Source organism: Ranitomeya variabilis, chromosome 2 (assembly GCF_051348905.1).
Source record: "Ranitomeya variabilis isolate aRanVar5 chromosome 2, aRanVar5.hap1, whole genome shotgun sequence".
Classification (NCBI taxonomy): domain Eukaryota; kingdom Metazoa; phylum Chordata; class Amphibia; order Anura; family Dendrobatidae; genus Ranitomeya; species Ranitomeya variabilis.
Genome location: NC_135233.1, coordinates 78016011 through 78035673, shown reverse-complemented (window position 1 = coordinate 78035673; position 19663 = coordinate 78016011). Strand labels below are relative to the sequence as shown.

Sequence of the window (19663 nt, the reverse complement as noted above, 5' to 3'; positions counted from 1 at the left end):
TCTCCTGTTACCCTTGTGAAAATAAGAATTTGTGGGTGAAAAAATCATTTTTGTGAAAACAAATGCGATTTTTTTTTTCACGGCTCTACGTTATAAACTTCTGTGAAGCACTTGGGGGTTCAAAGTGCTCACCACACATCTAGATAAGTTCCTTAAGGGGTCTAGTTTCCAAAATGGTGTCACTTGTGGGGGTTTCCACTGTTTAGGCACATTAGGGGCTCTCCAAACGCGACATGGCGTCCGATCTCAATTCCAGCCAATTCTGCATTGAAACAGTCAAACGGCACTCCTTCACTTCCAAGCTCTGCGGTGCGCCCAAACAGTGGTTTACCTCCACATATGGGGTATCGGCGTACTCAGGAGAAATTGCACAACAAAATTTGTGGTTAAATTTCTGTTTTTACACTTGTGAAAATTAAAAAAAATGGTCCTGAAGTAAAATGTTTGCAAAAAAAAGTTAAATGTTCATTTTTTTCTTCCACATTGTTTCAGTTCCTGTGAAGTACGTAAAGGGTTAATAAACTTCTTGAATGTGGTTTTGAGCAGCTTGAGGGGTGCAGTTTTTAGAATGGTGTCACACTTGGTTATTTTCTATCATATAGACCCCTCAAAATGACTTCAAATGAGATGTGGTCCCTAAAAAAAACATGGTGTTGTAAAAATGAGAAATTGCTGGTCAACTTTTAACCCTTATAACTCCCTAACAAAAAAAAAAATTGTTTCCAAAATTGTGCTAATGTAAAGTAGACATGTGGGAAATGTTATTTATTAACTATTTTTCGTGACATATCTCTCTGATTTAAGGGCATAAAAATACAAAGTTTGAAAATTGCAAAATTTTTAAAATTTTCGCCATATTTCCGTCTTTTTCATAAATAATCGCAAGTAATATCGAAGAAATGTTACCACTAACTTGAAGTACAATATGTCACGAAAAAACAATCTCAGAATCAGCGGGATCCGATAAAGCGTTCCAGAGTTATAACCTCATAAAGTGACACTGGTCAGAATTGTAAAAATTGGCTCGGTCATTAAGTACCAAATTGGCTCTGTCACTAAGGGGTTAAGTGTCTTCACATCAGGGAACTTCGCTGCATTGTATGTTATTATTGTGATGATTATTATTTGTTGATAATAAGAAACTGACGAATAAGAAACCAACTTGAGCCTCGTGCGGAGAAGGGACATTGTTTGTAAACTATCCCTGAGCGAGAGGGGAGAGAGGGGAGAATGGGCGGTAATGACAGGGGGAGGGGAGCGCACTACAGCCCTGGGCTGCCGCACTATAAAGCCCAGTGACACGCTGTGTGCAGGCACTGACAGAGCGCAGTGCCCGGGAGTAGTCGGGACAGGGGCGCACCGGAGGAGGGCGCTGTGCTGCACGCAGGTAGGGGAGTGCATGGAGTCCTGGGATGGAGCTACAGCAGCCGGAGCCTGGAGAGCCTTCCTGAGGCGCCCTGCTATGTGACTGTCACACAGGACTACTGAGCACCGAGCTGCACAGCGGCCCCCGCACTGGAGCTGGTGGATTGCGGTACTGCACACCTGTGCACACTCGGGGAATCGCCGTTGTGGGGAGCAGCCCATGTGGATCTCCGCTGGCTCCGACAAGTCCTGCCCGCCGCTCAGCCGCCTCCGCCCTCTCCTGAAGCTTTCCCTGGGGCTTTGTTCCTTCCTGTCCCGCAGTGGCTCCCAAGTGCTGCTGCTGCTGCTGCGGTGGTGGTGGCGGTGCTGGCGGCGGCTCCTCCACCCAGCCGGCCCCCCTGGACCCGGAGAACGGGGGTGCAGCCGGCCCGAGCGAGCGGGCACTGAAAGCTGGACGCATCAAGAGGATGGTGCGGCTGGCAGCGGAGCTCCTGCTGCTGCTGGGACTTGTGCTGCTCACACTGCACATCACTGTGCTGCGAGGGAGTCCTGCCAGCCCGGCCAATGCCAGCAGCCAGCACCAGGTGAGTCTGCGCCCGGGAGAAAGTGATGGGAGATGCCACCTGCGGCTCCGACACCCGGTGTGAACGGGGAATGTAGGCGGAGGAACCGCACTGAGCTGCCACAGAGAGAGAGGGACTGTGAGTGATGGATGTGTCAGCGAGGAAAAAAGGCTGTAGGTGAGAAACACTATCTATAGGGGAGATACACTATATATATATATAGGGCAGATATAATATATCTATAGGGCAGATGGCTGTAGGCGAGAAACACTATCTATAGGGCAGATGCACTGTATAGCTATAGGGCAGATACATACACACACACACTATATATATATATATATATATATATATAGTAGATGCACTATATATCTATAGGGCAGATGTCTGTATATAGGGCAGATATGGATATAGGGCAGATACACTATATGTACAGGTCCAATACAGTGTGTGTGTGTGTGTGTGTGTGTGTATATATATATATATATATATATATATATATATATATATATACGGCAGATACACTATATATCTATAGGGCAGCTATGGATATAGGGCAGATACACTATATGTACAGGCCAGTTATGTAGAGCTATAGGTCAGATACACTATATATGTACAGGTCAGATATGTAGAGCTATAGGTCACATACACTATCTACGGTATGTATCTGCAGATGAGGTGCGGTGTATAGGTCAGATACAATGTATAGGTCAGATGTGATGTGTCTGTAGGTTAGATGTGATGAGTATCTATAGGTGAGATCTGTATATCTATATTCAGACAATGTGCTTGGGTATGAGAGAACGGATTGATTTTAATCAGTGTTTTCTGTCCAGTTTTACCATTATCGTGACATCTGTTTTGCCCAAAATTCTAAGCTTTTCCTACCCATGCATTCTTTTTTTTTTTTACTTTTTCTTTTTTTTTTTTTTCTTAATTTTTTTTTTTTATATGCAGACCATCTAACTGCAAAAAAAACAAAACAGACCCGTGAACATGCTTAGAGATTAGAATGAGTACATGTTCTGTCCATGAAAAAATCACAATAAGGCCGCCGTCACACTAGCGAGTTTTACGGACGTAAGAGCGCATAAAATACGTCCGTAAAACACGCCTAACAAACGGCCCAATTATTCCCAATGGGTCAGGTCCTATCAGCCGTATATTACACATCCGTAGTATACGGTATTGTACGGACGTAGAAAATCGCAGCATGCTGCGTTTGTCAGCGTATTGCGCAAAAAATACGCCAATGAAAGTCTATGGGGGCGAGAAAAATACGGATTCCACACTGACCAGCAGTGTGACTTGCGAGAAATACGCAGCGGTGTTAGTGAAAAGCCGGTAATTCAATTGCCGGCTTTTCATTTCTCCTTCACAAACCCGACAGGATATGAGACATGGTTTACATACAGTACACCATCTCATATCCCCTTTTTTTTTTTTTTTTTTTTGCATATTCCACACTACTAATGTTAGTAGTGTGTATGTGCAAAATTTGGGCGCTGTAGCTGCTAAAATAAAGGGTTAAATGGCGGAAAAAATTGGCGTGTGCACCAGCGCAATTTTCTCCGCCAGAGTGGTAAAGCCAGTGACTGAGGGCAGATATTAATAGCCAGGAGAGGGTCCATGGTTATTGGCCCCCCCTGGCTACAAACATCTGCCCCCAGCCACCCCAGAAAAGGCACATCTGGAAGATGTGCCTATTCTGGCACTTGGCCACTCTCTTCCCACTCCCGTGTAGCGGTGGGATATGGGGTAATGAAGGGTTAACGCCACCTTGCTATTGTAAGGTGACATTAAGCCAGATTAATAATGGAGAGGCATCAATTATGACACCTATCCATTATTAATCCAATTGTCTGAAAGGGTTAAAAAACACACACACACACACACACACACACACACACACACACACACACACACACACACACACACACACACACACACACACACACACACACACACATTATTAAAAATGATTTTAATGAAATAAACACACAGGTTTTAGTATTTTATTGTTCTCTCAATCCACCTGAAGACCCTCGCTTGGCAAAATAATAAACCAACAATATACATACCTTCTGATGAACTGTCAGGTCCCACGAAGTAAATCCATCTGAAGGGGTTAAATCAATTTACAGGCAGGAGCTGTGCTAAAGCACTCGCTCGTACCTGCGATCCCCGGGTGCTGAAAGGAAAGCTGGGTGATCTGTACTTACATTGAGTCGCGGTGAGGCGCCCTCTGCTGGATGTCCTCATGAACCGGAGCCTTGGAAAAGTTCCCACGCTCGAGTTCATATGAGTTCATCCACCAGAGGGTGCCTCACCGCAACTCAATGTAAGTACAGATCACCCAGCTTTCCTTTCAGCACCGAGGATTACAGGTACGAGCGAGTGCTTTAGCACAGCTCCTGCCTGTAAATTGATTTAACCCCTTCAGATGGATTTACTTCGTGGGACCTGACCGTTCATCAGAAGGTATGTATATTGTTGGTTTATTATTTTGCCAAGTGAGGGTCTTCAGGTGGATTGAGAGAACAATAAAATACTAAAACAACCTGTGTTTATTTCATTAAATCATTTTTAATAATGTGTGTGTGTGTGTGTGTGTGTGTGTGTGTTTTAACCCTTTCAGACAATTGGATTAATAATGGATAGGTGTCATAATTGATGCCTCTCCATTATTAATCTGGCTTAATGTCACCTTACAATAGCAAGGTGGCATTAACCCTTCATTACCCGATATCCCACCGCTACACGGGAATGGGAAGAGAGTGGCCAAGTGCCAGAATAGGCGCATCTTCCAGATGTGCCTTTTCTGGGGTGGCTGGGGGCAGATGTTTGTAGCCAGGGGGGGCCAATAACCATGGACCCTCTCTAGGCTATTAATATCTGCCTTCAGTCACTGGCTTTACCACTCTGGCGGAGAAAATTGCGCGGGAGCCCACGCCAATTTTTTTCGCCATTTCACCCTTTATTTTAGCAGCTACAGCGCCCAAATTTTGCACATACACACTACTAACATTAGTAGTGTGGAATATGCAAAAAAAAGGGGGATATGAGATGGTTTACTGTATGTAAACCATGTCTCATATCATGTCGTGTTTAGGCAGGAGAAATGAAAAGCCGGCAATTGAATTTCCGGCTTTTCACATATATCGCGCTGAATTAAATATAAATACAGAATATATATATATATATATATATATATATATATATATATATATATATATATATATATATATACACACTGTATATATGTTTTAACGGACATTTGAGCACATAAATCCATTAGATGTCGGTTTTGCAAGCCTGCGAGAAAATATCGCAGTACGGATGCCATACGGATTACATACGGAGGATGCCATGCGCAAAATACGCTGACACACCCTGCCTACGGAGGACATACGGATCACTATTTTGGGAACATTTCTTTTACGGCCGTAAAAAAAAAAAAGGAGGACTGTATTGTCTTACGCCTAGTGTGACGCTGGCCTAACTCTTTCAATCTTCTCCAATTTGGGCTCCGCTCTCATCTGTGTTGGAGGCTGTTGCAGATCTGGCCAGAAAAGCCTCTCGTAGTTTGTCCAGTAAAAGAATGGACATGGTGACCTAAATCTTCTGGACCCCATTATAGTCAGTAGGGTCCATCTCAAACTGTTGCTGCCTGTTACGTGACTGATCCGACGCTGCGATAATGTTAAGTGTTCTGTTTCCGCGGTGGAACCAAAAAAAACGGAAATGGCATCAAACATGAACACAACCATAAAGCTAATACTTATTTTTCAGGTACTGAAAATAAAAATCGCATAATTTTTTTTTTTTTTACAGTCGAGGAATGTAGACAGTTATCAGCCCTGACCATTACAATTAACTATTTGTGACTTGCTGACAACTGGCTTTTCTTCCTATGTGTATGTTCTCATGATCGCTCACAGCCAGAGGGCCAGTATCCCATCACCACAACTCTCATCAGACTTCTGGAGCGTCCCTATGTATAGAATCTAAGCTTTTCTTGGGTAGGGGAATCCATCTGTAGACGGGCAGCTGAGTGTTTTTTGGGATGTGATAGATCGATCTGTTTGAGGTTTGGGTTTTTCTCTACCCTAGATGTGATTTATCAGCATACTGGTATATTGTCCTGTATTCTGACTGATACTTTGCTGTATGTTACGGTTTCACTGACCGTATGAGACAAAACGGATCAATACTAGGAATCTTGTGTCCTACCACAGATGTGTAGCAGAGCAGATTTTGGAGGACATCAGTGCTCTAAGACAGTGGTCCTCAACCTTTCTGACCTTGAGCGCCACATTCAGCTCTGCAAGAGGGTCGCGAGCCTCATCCAGCCACTGCCTCATAATAGTGGCAACCAAAGCCTCCATTACGGGTATAATGATAACCAAAGCTTTTCCACACAAATCCCCCCCAAGCAGTATACCAAGATCCAGGGGTTCCCACCACATTCAGCATTCTCCCAACACAGTCGCATCCATCTTCAAGCACCTCCTCTGACCGGTAGTACCATCCTATCTCCAGCGTACCATACTTAAATTATCTCTAAACCCCCAAGACCAGTAGAAGTGTTCCCAAATCTGCTCTTCTATGTAGGGCTACTCACAATGTTCACCATTTTGAGATGTGCTCTTCATGCCAGTTTACTAAATCTGGAGCGAATGCACCAAGCTGTCAGACAGCCGCGAGCCACAGTTCATGGGACCTCGAGACACATGTGGCTCCCGACCTACAGGATGGGGACCCCTGCTCTAAGATCTAGGTTGAGGCTTATGTAAAGAAACCTTTGGGATACCAGTGTGATCAGTACTGGGAATCCCTATGGCTACATCGGTTTACCCTTTTTGAAAATTCCCTTGGTAAACTGTTATGACCCCAATGGCGAGGGTCTCAGAGGAACGTGGAAGTCTGCAGAATACAAAAATCCAGCTCATAGGGCAGTGGTAACTGGGTTGACCATATATCTACTCCTAACGCCAACACTAGAAGTAGCCGGGGATCATTCCTACGTTGATTCTAGATGACACGCGCCAGCCGGAGAATCTAGCTACCCCTAGTAGAGGAAAACAAAGACCTTTCTTGCCTCCAGAGAAGGGGACCCCAAAGCTGGATAGAAGCCCCCCACAAATAATAACGGTGAGGTAAGAGGAAATGACAAACACAGAAATGAACCAGGTTTAGCACAGAGAGGCCAGCTTACTAATAGCAGAATAAAGAAAGGTAACTTATATGGTCAACAAAAACCCTATCAAAATCCACACTGGAAATTCAAGAACCCCCGAACCGTCTAACGGTCCGGGGGGAGAACACCAGCCCCCTAGAGCTTCCAGCAAAGGTCAGGATATAGATTTGGGACAAGCTGGACAAAAATACAAAACCAAAACAAATAGCAAAAAACAAAAGGCAGACTTAGCTGATATAACTGGAACCAGGATCAGTAGACAAGAGCACAGCAGACTAGCTCTGATAACTACGTTGCCAGGCATTGAACTGAAGGTCCAGGGAGCTTATATAGCAACACCCCTAACTAACGACCCAGGTGCGGATAAAAGGAATGACAGAAAAACCAGAGTCAAAAAACTAGTAACCACTAGAGGGAGCAAAAAGCAAATTCACAACAGTAAACCTTTTAATTTCAGACCCGAAATTACCGTAATTGTTTTTCTCATTCATTTGTTAGATACAGTTGGGCACAGTGATAAAATCTGTGATCTATCACTTTATCACCTTCCTAAGCAATATCTGGACAAGTGTCGGGGACCAGGTGGCCAATGTGCCTAGAAATCTGTTACAGGCACCTGACTTTTTATAGTTGCCTACTACTGAACTCTCCTGAAGTTGTGTTGTTCTCTGGAAGCCACAGTAATGATACATTTTGTAAAATCATTGCTATCACGAAGTCAGAAACTGGGCATAAGAATAAAAATCTGTCTCCTGAAATGTCCCAATTTATGCCATCAAGGTCCTACATTTATAGAGGAGAGATAAGATAGTCCAACTGCACTGTGGATTTACTGGATGATTATAAGGTTTTCTGGACTTTTTTTTTTCTTCTTTCTTTTTTTTTTTTCCTTGTACAACCCCATCACACGTTGGACTTCAAAAGTTGACCTTGAATTCATGTGTCATTTCTTCCAGAACATGATCCTAAAGTGTTTTCTAAAATCCTCAATGACGCTACTGTAAATGTGGTAAGATCAGAGTGTCAGTGCTACGTCCAGGGTACTCATTGTAGATGTTGGTAACATGGGATAAATAACCCAATCTGGGCAAAAATTACTTAGGCTGTACCCCATCAGCTTGACCTTGAAGTGATGCCATTCCTGTCATCTTCAGTCTCAGATTTCTAATATCCTCTTTATGGGAATGGTTTGGTGTGTTTTTTTTTTTTTTTTTTTTTTTGTGTGTGTGTGTGAAGCAGTTAATAACCATGGAGCGAGCATTAGTTTTGGTAATCGGGTATGTGTTTGTCCCTTCACCCCCCCCCCCCCCCCCCTCCATTTAGGATGAAAACATATTGAAGCAATTGTAACAAGGAAGTTGAAAGGCGCACAGTGGGGTTCTGCTACTACTGTGCGCTCATCTTAAACATGGGCAACAGTGTCACTGATTTAGGAAGTACAACGATCTATTAATATAAAATCCTCTTTTAATAATCTTTACGTGAAATGCACTATAGATTGCTAATCTGTTAACTGGGCATGTACCTTTACATGTCTGCTGGAAGATGTATGTAGACCCTCTTCCACTGTTATCTGACTGTTGGGAGATGTATGTAGACCCTCTTCAATTGTTATCTGGATTTTGGAAGGTGTTTAGAGACCCTGTTCCACTTTTTTTTTTTTTCCTTGTATGTGAGCCAATTAATAAAAAATTGAATCATGCCTTAGTTAAACACTCAAAAGCGTGTGTGTGTGTGTGTGTGTGTGTGTGTGTGTGTGTGTGTGTATATGATGATATATAATGTGATATGATATATATAAAGATGGTAGTGGTTCTGTCATACGAATTCCACCAATCTCTATAATCAAAGTTTTAGGTCAGTTTCACATATGATGCAGTGCGGTTTGCAGTCAGTTCATGCATTGTGGCCGGTATTCCGTGTGAAAATGGCCTTTGTGGGAAATGTTAAAGACAGTTAATGTTAACGGCAGATGTATTGATTGCAGTATATCATGGAACTTCTTTAATCCATATTAACTAGAAGTAGTAAAGCTCTTAAGAGACCATGGCTTTTAATTTCCTAGTGATTCGTAGGATTCGGGCAACAAGGTACTTTTATCCAACATCAAGATGGGAGTTGGTGGTTTTTTTTTTTTTTTTTTTTGTAATATTTTGTTAGAGTTAGAAGACCCCCTGACTTAAGGCTAAAAATCTTCATAAAGCTCCTTATTCAGGGCTCCGTCTGTTGAAATCTATATTCCGGGAAAGCAACTTCTCCTTTTAGTTGTCAGGAAGAGCATAACATGGCCATCTAGGGTACCATGTCAGGCTATGTACACACAACATCTTTTTCTGGCAACGTCGCCCTGAAACTGACCTAAAACAATGAGCAAAAGGTTGAACATGTGCGTTTCTATGTAGAAAGTACGGTAGTTACTGTTGTATGTAAAGTCTTATGATCGTCTTTAAACCACTTCAGGTTTCATAACATACACAGCGGCTTAAAAAAAAGTGACCTGATCATTTTTATGGTGCCTAAGGAAGATGCCACGAGCTAAATAAAGTCTAAAGGGAGCCCAACAGACAGATGGAAGACGCCAGGCATCTCATGAAGCGCTTTAAAAATACCAGAATTTCCTGAAGGGGGAAAAAAGCTAGGTAGGTTCACCCAAGTTTGACATCGTATGCAGAATACCCTAGGAATGCCATGCTGGGTGCGTATGACTGGAGGCTTGTCAAAGTCTCAGTCAGAATAATCCAAAGCAAGGTGAAAAGCTGATCATCGTTCGGGAGCAAAAATGTGTTTGGTGCCATATGTGGAAAGTTTTCAGCGTATGAACAATGCAAAACGATGCAAAGATATGAAGGTTTTGCTTAAAAAATGATCCGTTGGCAGTTCTGAAGTCCATGTTTGTGTTGAGGATAAGGTGACTTCACCATCTTGACCATTTTTTGCAGTAGATCAGACCACATTAAGATCAACAAATGAATCCCCCTTGTGAAGCGTGAATGCAGCTCCTGGTGTATATATACTGTATCGATCACGCCAATACACCCTGACATTCATAATAACTTCTACTTAAAAATCCTCCCTTTAGTCGTGAATGGTTTAAATTATCCTCTTCAATGTAACAGGATTTGAAAGCTTCGCATTGTAATTCTATCTCCTCGGGTCTTTTCAAGTAAACTATTTTGGTTGAAGCAGCTGTATAACTATAAATTGTAATGATAACAGATATTAGCATGACCATATTTATTATGTATACATATATATATAATCTCAGATCAGCTTTAAGGATCTTGTATAAAATCAGATGTTGGTCGTGCACGGAATAGACAGATTTGTTGTGTAATTTCACGTTCCTCCATAAACCATTTTCTGCTATGAGATCAGATTATTTATTTATTTTGGTCCAGTGTCTGCATAAATGCCGTGGTCTCCATGGGTGCTGGTGGGCTGAGTCAAGGTGTTTCATTTCATCCCCTTTTAGTTTTGGGATACTGTAATCTATTCCAGGTTCGTTTGTGCAGTCCCGAATATGAAATCATAGTTGTTGTTGTTTTTTTTTTTTTTTAAATAAAGATTTACATGGGGTATCTTGACCCCTTAGAGTTTGTTTGTATTTATTTTTTTTTTTTCTAGAATTGTTTTTAGCATTTGCCACATCCGTTATTGCCCTTGACTGATCCAGGAGGCTGATCAAAAGCACTGTGGTCACCCAACCGGTGCCCAACTTTGTAAATCGGTTATCTCTGACTTAGACCAAAACCATTTGGCCAAACACAACCGATATATGGGAATTCAGCCTTAGGGCTCATTTCCACATGCGAGGCACACGTCCGTATCTCGCATGTGGAAACCAAGCTGTGCAGCCGGCACTTTGGAGCGGAGCGTGCAGCTCCATGTGTTCCTATGCGGCCGCACGCTCCGCTCTGGAGTGCCGGCTCCACAGCTTGGTTTCCACATGCGAGATACGGACGTGTGCCTCGCATGTGGAAATGAGCCCTTAATGGGCTCATCTGGTGAAGAACATGATATCACATATTCATAGGATAGTTGATACCTTATGGATCAATGGACGTCTGACTACTGGGACGTGGCAGAATGGGTCTCTTTTACCTCTTAGGATGGTACAGCAGTGCACATGCTCAGCTGAAGCTTCATTTATTCAATATGGCGCTGCCAAGTGCTGCGGTCAGCCCTATAGAGAATGAATTGAGCATCAGTCAGACATCCAAATTGCAGCTCCATTTTGTAACTAGGATACAGTGCCATCTGCCGATCGGTGCAGGTCTCAGCAGTTGGACCCCTACGATACGTTAGCGATATCCTATTGAGAGGTGATATTTTGTTTTTGACTGTCCCATCCTATTGTAAGATCCTAAAATGTCATGAAGTAGTCGATTTAATGCCAGAATAGAAAAAAATATGACCAGCAGCATCTTCACCTACCGTAACTCTTAACATAAAGCCCTATTAAGGTTTGGAACTTCTGAGTACAGGTCAACACAAAGAGACCCTTACGAGCATTGGCTCTGGCAGATATGTCCTGTCACCGGTTATTCCAAGTCATTGCTGGGTAAATGAGCAAATATCTTTTGTTTGCTGAGAGTATGCCTCCCAACGTCCCAATCAGCTGATGTAAATGGCCGTCTGCTAAGGAGAAATGGCTAGCACTTGTCACACTAGGTGGAGCATACTGCTGATTGTGAGTGTGTAGGGTTTTACAGAGGTCCACAACAACTTTACTGTTCAGCACCATCTGAATATGGCCTACCACAATCAAATTATCAGTTTTGGAAATGTGCTGTGAAAATTTTGGTGAGGAGCCTAAAGTTGCCATAAGAGACATTTATGACTTGTTAATGGGGTATACAATAAATGTCTGGGGGCATAAACATATCAAGAAGAACCTATTGAGTTCTATAGGTGATCAGAAAACCTTGACCCGTTCTGTATCATAGACTTCAGTAACAAGTCACCAAGCATGCACAGCCACTTCTGCCTTCTCCTTTTCAGGTTTGCTTATCCCTCGAGCATAAGTTCATGGGATATTCTGTAGATCGATCAAAAAATGTCTCCATATTGGCAAAAAGTGGACAGTTTACGTAAGATCGTTGTCTGGATTTTTTTTTTTTTTGTACAAATGGAGTGCTAAACTTTTCCATCAAAACCATTTACTTTATGTGCTTCATATGGATATAGCCACGATTTTGAAGAAAACACTGGGGTGTACACATGCAAGACTCTGGACTACTGTAAGAGCCTTTTGTGTAGTGGACCTTCTTCACAAGAATCTGTGTAGTTGACATGACGGTGATCATGCAGTGCTAACCACTGAGCCACTGTGCTGCACCCTAGAACTGAACAACGAAAGTGATAGTGCGTGATACATCTCCTGATGGACACCAGAAGCACCTGATGCACCCTCTTGAATATAATAGGGTCCTTCAATAATGAGCCTCAGAATCCAATTTGAACAGTGCCTAATATGATCACATAACACAACTGAAGTTACTGTTAGGCCGGCGTCACACTAGAGAGAAATACGGACGAGGGAGACCCATTGCACACGGACCAATGATTCTCTATGGGGCAGCTTCCATCAACCGTATATTTCTCGGCTGTATTTTACGGGCTGAGAAAATCGCAGCATGCTGCGATTGTCAGGGTATTCCTCCAAAAATACGCCAATGAAAGTCTATGGGAGCGAGAAAAATACGGATTACACATGGACCACACGTCTGCCTGGCAAGAAATACGCATCGGTGTCCTATAGAAAAGCCTACCGGCAGTGCGGTGTACAGTAAAGTCACACTGGCCGGTTAAAAATAGAATAGATAAAATAATTGTCTACACATTGTGTGGGTGTGTGGGTGTGTGTGGGTGTGTGTGTGTGTGTGTGTGTGTGTGTGTGTGTGTGTGTGTGTGTGTGTGTGTGGTCCAAAAGTAGGTGGACAGTATGTGTACTAGGGTTATGAAGGGGGAGATTTATCAAACATGGTGTAAAGTGAAACTGACTCAGTTCCCCTTGGCAACCAATCAGATTTCACTTTTCATTCTTCATAGACTCTTTGGAAAATCAAAGGTGGAATATGATTGGTTGCTGAGTGCAATTGAGTCAGTTTCACAGATCCAGTTTTCACAGATAAATCTCCCCCAAATCTGTTTTCTTTTCAGATAACCCATAATGGCAAATAATTTAACCCCTTACTGACCTCGGACGGGATAGTACGTCCGAGGTCAGCTCCCCTGATTTGATGCAGGGCTCCGCGGTGAGCCCGCATCAAAGCCGGGACATGTCAGCTGTTTTGAACAGCTGACATGTGCCCGCAGTAGCGGCGGGTGAAATCGCGATTCACCCGCCGCTATTAACTAGTTAAATGCCGCTGTCAAACGCAGACAGCGGCATTTAACTACCGCATCCGGCCGGGCGGCCGGAAATGACGTCATCGCCGACCCCCGTCACATGATCGGAGGTCGGCGATGTGTCAGGACAGTAACCATAGAGGTCCTTGAGACCTCTATGGTTACTGATCGCCGGTAGCTGTAAGCGCCACCCTGTGGTCGGCGCTCACAGCACACCTGCAATTCTGCTGCATAGCAGCGAACATGAGATCGCTGCTATGTAGCAGAGGCGATCGGGTTGTGCCTGCTTCTAGCCTCCTATAGAGGCTATAGAAGCATGGCAAAAGTTAAAAAAAATGTGAAAAAAAATAAAAAAAATATAAAACTTTAAATCACCCCCCTTTCGCCCCATTCAAAATAAATCAATAAAAAAAAAATCAAATCTACACATATTTCGTATCGCCGCGTTCAGAATCGCCCGATCTATCAATAAAAAAAAGCATTAACCTGATCGCTAAATGGCATAGCGGGAAAAAAATTAGAAACGCCAGAATTGCGTTTTTTTTTTTGTCGCCGTGACATTGCATTAAAATGCAATAACGGGCGATCAAAAGAACGTATCTGCACCAAAATGCTATCATTAAAAATGCCAGCTCGGCACGCAAAAAATAAGCCCTCAACCGACCCCAGATCATGAAAAATGGAGACGCTAGCAAAAAAGCCAAGCAAAAAACAAGTGTGGGATTGTACTTTTTTTGCAATTTCACCGCACTTGGAATTTTTTCCCTTTCTCTAGTACACGACATGGTAAAACCAATGATGTCGTTCAAAAGTACAACTCGTCCCGCAAAAAATAAGCCCTCACATGGCCAAATTGACAGAAAAATAAAAAAGTTATGGCTCTGGGAAGGAGGGGAGTGAAAAACGAACACGGAAAAACGAAAAATCCCAAGGTCATGAAGGGGTTAAATACAGATCAAAGAAAATGGATTTTAAAAGAGTATTGGAAATCGCAAAATGCTGAAACAGTTAGAGCAAATTGGGTTGAAACATTTGGTACTCAAGCCCCAAAGAGACAAACCATTTACCGCATTTGTGACAAATTCGATGCCACTGGCTCAATCCTTAATGCTCCAAAAACTGGTCGACCGAAACAGTCTGTTAGCTCTTGAGTTCCTGCTGCTGCACAGGGGGAATCTCAAACCACCTTCGCTGCGGTCTCCCATTCTTCTCCAGCCGCAGTGGAGCCTGCTCAGCAGAGACGTCGGTTCCAGCATCTGGCTCAGGCAGATACTGTGCGCTTGATTGCTGCTGCCCTTCCAGGCTCAGCCATTGTAGCCAGTACTGGTCAGCGGCAAGCAGATGCTTCTGGGACTAAGTCCTGCTTTTCTCCTTCTGAGCATGCCCAAGGAAAGACCTCTCATTGGAGGTCGGGGGTCACATGCTCATGTCCTGTTGCAGCTGCTATTGGTCCACTAGGAAGGTCCTGAAGAAGCTACAGCTATAAAAGGTTTGCGCTAGTATCAATTGTGTTTGGTTGTTGCCAGTGGATACTCTACCACTCAGTCATATGTGGAGAGTCTGTTCAGCTCTGGGGCTGTACACTCAGGCAGGCAGCTAGCGTCAGTGGGGGCAATTAGCCTTGGCTTAGCATCTGGTTCCTTCATGTGCGGTTAGCACAGAAGAGTTCCAGAGCAAGCACAACCCTAGTTAGAGTAATAGTTTTCTGTGTACAGTGCATCTCTGCGAAGTAACAGAGCTCGCTTTCATTTCACACGGGGTGAGGTTAACGTGTGAGCTCAGTGTCCATCAGCGATTACTTAGCAGCAGGTATCTCTGCACGGTGGACCTTGGGCTGGAAACGCACCTCGTATCTATCTCTCATTACTCGGTGCGTTCCGCTAGACCTAACAGTCTGTACAGAAAATAATAAACAACTTGTTGCTGAAACATTTGTTCAGAGTCCAAAAAAAAGTCCACCAGAAGAGTCTCTTTAGAATTGGGAATTTCACGAGCTTCCATCATGCGAATCCTGAAATCTATTGGGTGGAAAGCTTATCGTCCACGTCTAATTCATGGTTTATTGGAGAATGATCCAGACAGGTGAGTATCTTGAACGCAGCGTGTCCTATTACCTTGCGGCGACGCTGCGTCGCCGCAAGGTAAAACACAGGGCCCTATGTGTGGGGTGCGATGATGCCGGATGTGCGTCTACAGAAGGGGCAGAGCTTTGGGCAGAGCGAGTTTTCTGCTCCATCCAAAGCGCCGGCCATCCTGAACGTGGACACGTACCCTTAGTGCCAGAATAGGTGCATCTTACAGGTGTGCCTTTTCTGGGGTGGCTGGGGGCAGATCTTTTTAGCCGGGGGGGGGGGGGGGGGCAATAACCATGGTCCCTCTCTAGGCTATTAATATCTGCCCTCAGTCACTGGCTTTCCCACTCTGGCGGAGAAAATTGCGCGGGAGCCCATGCCAGTTTTTTCTGTGATTTAACCCTTTATTTTAACACCTAGAGCTCCAAAATTTTGCACACACAAACTAATTAGTGAGGAATATGTAAGAATATAACGGATATGAAATGGTTTACTGTGTGTAAACCATGTTTCATATCCTGTCGGGTTTGGTAAGGAGTTAGCAAAAGTCGGCAATTGAATTACCGGCTTTTATGCTATCCAGCTCTGTATTAAAAAAAAAAAAAAGTGTGTCTCACAGAGAGAGAGAAAAAATATATATAATTTTCACGAATATTTGAGCCCATGGATCCATTATATGTCCACATTTTGCAAGCCAACGAGAATCTCGCCATACGGATGACACGGATAGTAGTTAGCTTGCAGAATGCTAGCGTTTTCCAAGCGATCTGTAGCATCGCTTGGAAAACTGACTGACAGGTTGGTCACACTTGTCAAACATAGTGTTTGACAAGTGTGACCAACTTTTTACTATTGATGCTGCCTATGCAGCATCAATAGTAAAAAGATCTAATGTTAAAATAATTTAAAAAAAATAAAAAATTGTGATATTCTCACCTTCCGGCGTCCCCGGCAGTCTTCCCGCTCCTCGCAATGCTTCGGTCCCAGTAATGCTTTGCTACAATGACCCCAGATGACATAGCGGTCTCGCGAGACCGCACGTCATCACAGGTCATTCTCGCAATGCATTATTGGGAACGCAAGCATTACGAGGAGCGGGAAGACTGCCGGGGACGCCGGAAGGTGAGAATATCACAATTTTTTATTTTTTATATATATATAATTTTTTTTAACAATTATATGGTTCCCAGGGCCTGGAGGAGAGTCTCCTTTTCTCCACCCTGGGTACCAACCGCACATGATCAGCTTACTTCCCGCATGGTGGGCATAGACCCATGCGGAAAGTAAGTGAATCAATGCATTCCTATGTTTGCGGAATCCCCGCGATTCCGCACAAAAAATGAACTTGCTGCTTTTTTTTTTTTTTTTTCAAAATGCGATTCCGCCATGGAAAAAAAACGCAGCATGTGCGCAAAAAATGCGGATTGCATTCTAATAAATAGGATGCTTAATGTATGCGGTTTTATCGCGTTTTTATAGCAAAAAAATCGAAAATTCCTAAACGTGTGCACATAGCCTTAAAGAGATCCTTCAAGAGGTTGTTTCATCTTAACTAGTTATAAGTGAAAAGTACTTGTAAAAACAAGCAACTTTGCGATTTATCTAGCATTAAAAATCCTCTCTGTTTTCAAGAGTCAGGCCGGCGTCACACTCGGCGTAAGACAATACGCCACGTATTATACATCCGTAATACGGCCGAAATACGGTGAAATGTTCCCAAAATAGTGATCCGTAGTCAGGATGTGTCAGCGTATTTTGCGCATGGCATCCTCCGTATGTAATCCGTATGGCATCCGTACTGCGAGATTTTCGCGCAGGCTTGCAAAACCGACATCTAATGGATTTATGTGCTCAAATGTTCGGGAAAACATATATACAGTATATATATATATATATATATGTCATTGAGACACATATATATATATTCTGTATTTAGATTTCATTCAGCGCGATATGTGTTAAAAGCCGGTAATTCAATTGCCGGCTTCTCATTTCTCCTGCACAAACCCGACAGGATATGAGACATGGTTTACATACAGTAAACCATCTCATATCCCCATTTTTTTTGCATATTCCACACTACTAATGTTAGTAGTGTGTATGTGCAAAATTTCAGCGCTGTAGCTGCTGAAATAAAGGGTTAAATGGCGGAAAAAATTGGCGTGGGCTCCCGCGCAATTTTCTCCGCCAGAATGGTAAAGCCAGTGACTGAGGGCAGATATTAATAGCCAGGAGAGGGTCCTTGGTTATTGGCCCCCCCGTGGCTAAAAACATCTGCCCCCAGCCACCCCAGAAAAGGCACATCTGGAAGATGCGCCTATTCTGGCACTTGGCCACTCTCTTCCCACTCCCTGTAGCGGTGGGATATGGGGTAATGAAGGGTTAATGCCACCTTGCTATTGGAAGGTGACATTAAGCCAGATTAATAAAGGAGAGGCGTCAATTATGACACCTATCCATTATTAATCCAATTGTAGGAAAGGGTTAAAAAACACACACACACATGATTTAAAAGTATTTTAATGAAAAAAACACAGCGGTTGTTGTAATAATTTATTGTACTCTCAGTCCATCAGGAACACCCTCGCTTGGAAAAATAATAAACGCACAAGATACATACCTTCTGCTGTCAGATCAGGTCCCACGAAGTAATCCATCTGAAGGGGTTAACTAATATTACAGGCAGAGCTGCGATAAACCGCTCGCTCGTACCTGTAATCCCCGGGTGCTGTCATTGACCTACATTTCCTTCAGTCGCGGTGATGCGCCCCCTGGTGGATGTCCTCATATGACCTGTAGCGTGGGAAAAAGTTCCCAGGCTGCAGTTCATGAGAACATCCAGCAGGGGCGCATCACCGCAACTGAATGTAAGTATAGATCACTGCTTTCCTTTCAGCACCCGGGGATTACAGGTACGAGCGAGCGGTTTATCGCAGCTCTGCCTGTAATATTAGTTAACCCCTTCAGATGGATTACTTCGTGGGACCTGATCTGACAGCAGAAGGTATGTATCTTGTGCGTTTATTATTTTTCCAAGCGAGGGTGTTCCTGATGGACTGAGAGTACAATAAATTATTACAACAACCGCTGTGTTTTTTTCATTAAAATACTTTTAAATCGTGTGTGTGTGTTTTTTAACCCTTTCCTACAATTGGATTAATAATGGATAGGTGTCATAATTGACGCCTCTCCATTATTAATCTGGCTTAATGTCACCTTCCAATAGCAAGGTGGCATTAACCCTTCATTACCCCATATCCCACCGCTACAGGGAGTGGGAAGAGAGTGGCCAAGTGCCAGAATAGGCGCATCTTCCAGATGTGCCTTTTCTGGGGTGGCTGGGGGCAGATGTTTTTAGCCACGGGGGGGCCAATAACCATGGACCCTCTCCTGGCTATTAATATCTGACCTCAGTCACTGGCTTTACCATTCTGGCGGAGAAAATTGCGCGGGAGCCCACGCCAATTTTTTCCGCCATTTAACCCTTTATTTCAGCAGCTACAGCGCTGAAATTTTGCACATACACACTACTAACATTAGTAATGTGGAATATGCAAAAAAAAAGGGGATATGAGATGGTTTACTGTATGTAAACCATGTCTCATATCCTGTCGGGTTTGTGCAGGAGAAATTAAAAGCCGGCAATTGAATTACCGACTTTTCACTAACACCGCTGCGTATTTCTCGCAAGTCACACTGCTGGTCAGTGTGGAATCCGTATTTTTCACGCCCCCATAGACTTTCATTGGCGATTTTTTTTGCGCAGTACGCTGACAAACGCAGCATGCTGCGATTTTGTACGGCCGTAGAAAGCCGTATAATACTGAACCGTAATATACGGCTAATAGGAGCAGCCCCATTGAGAATAATTGTGCCGTATGTTATGCGAGTTTTACGGACGTAGTTTCTGCGCTCTTACGTCCGTAAAACTCGCCAGTGTGACGCCGGCCTCAGGCTCTCCGCCAGTTCCCTAGATAAGGAGCACACACTGCTTGCTGGATCTATGCTTTAGAGTCTGCTTGCAACATTGAAAAGCTGGCCAGATTGTGTAATCAACCAGCCGCGCTTCACCTATATTGCATAAGCAAAGGTGCCTGGAAGAGAGCTTG

General features: G+C 43.5%; 1 protein-coding gene across 1 annotated transcript in view; it reads left to right on the top strand.

The window, feature by feature from the left end:
* The first annotated feature begins 1657 nt into the window (after positions 1-1657).
* ISM1 (isthmin 1) overlaps positions 1658-19663 on the top strand; it is a 97308-nt gene continuing 79302 nt past the window's right edge. Inside the window, exon 1 of the mRNA XM_077282575.1 lies at positions 1658-1949. Within this exon, the coding sequence (XP_077138690.1) occupies positions 1833-1949 (117 nt within the window). The 5' untranslated portion in view covers positions 1658-1832. The remainder of the gene's footprint in view (positions 1950-19663) is intronic.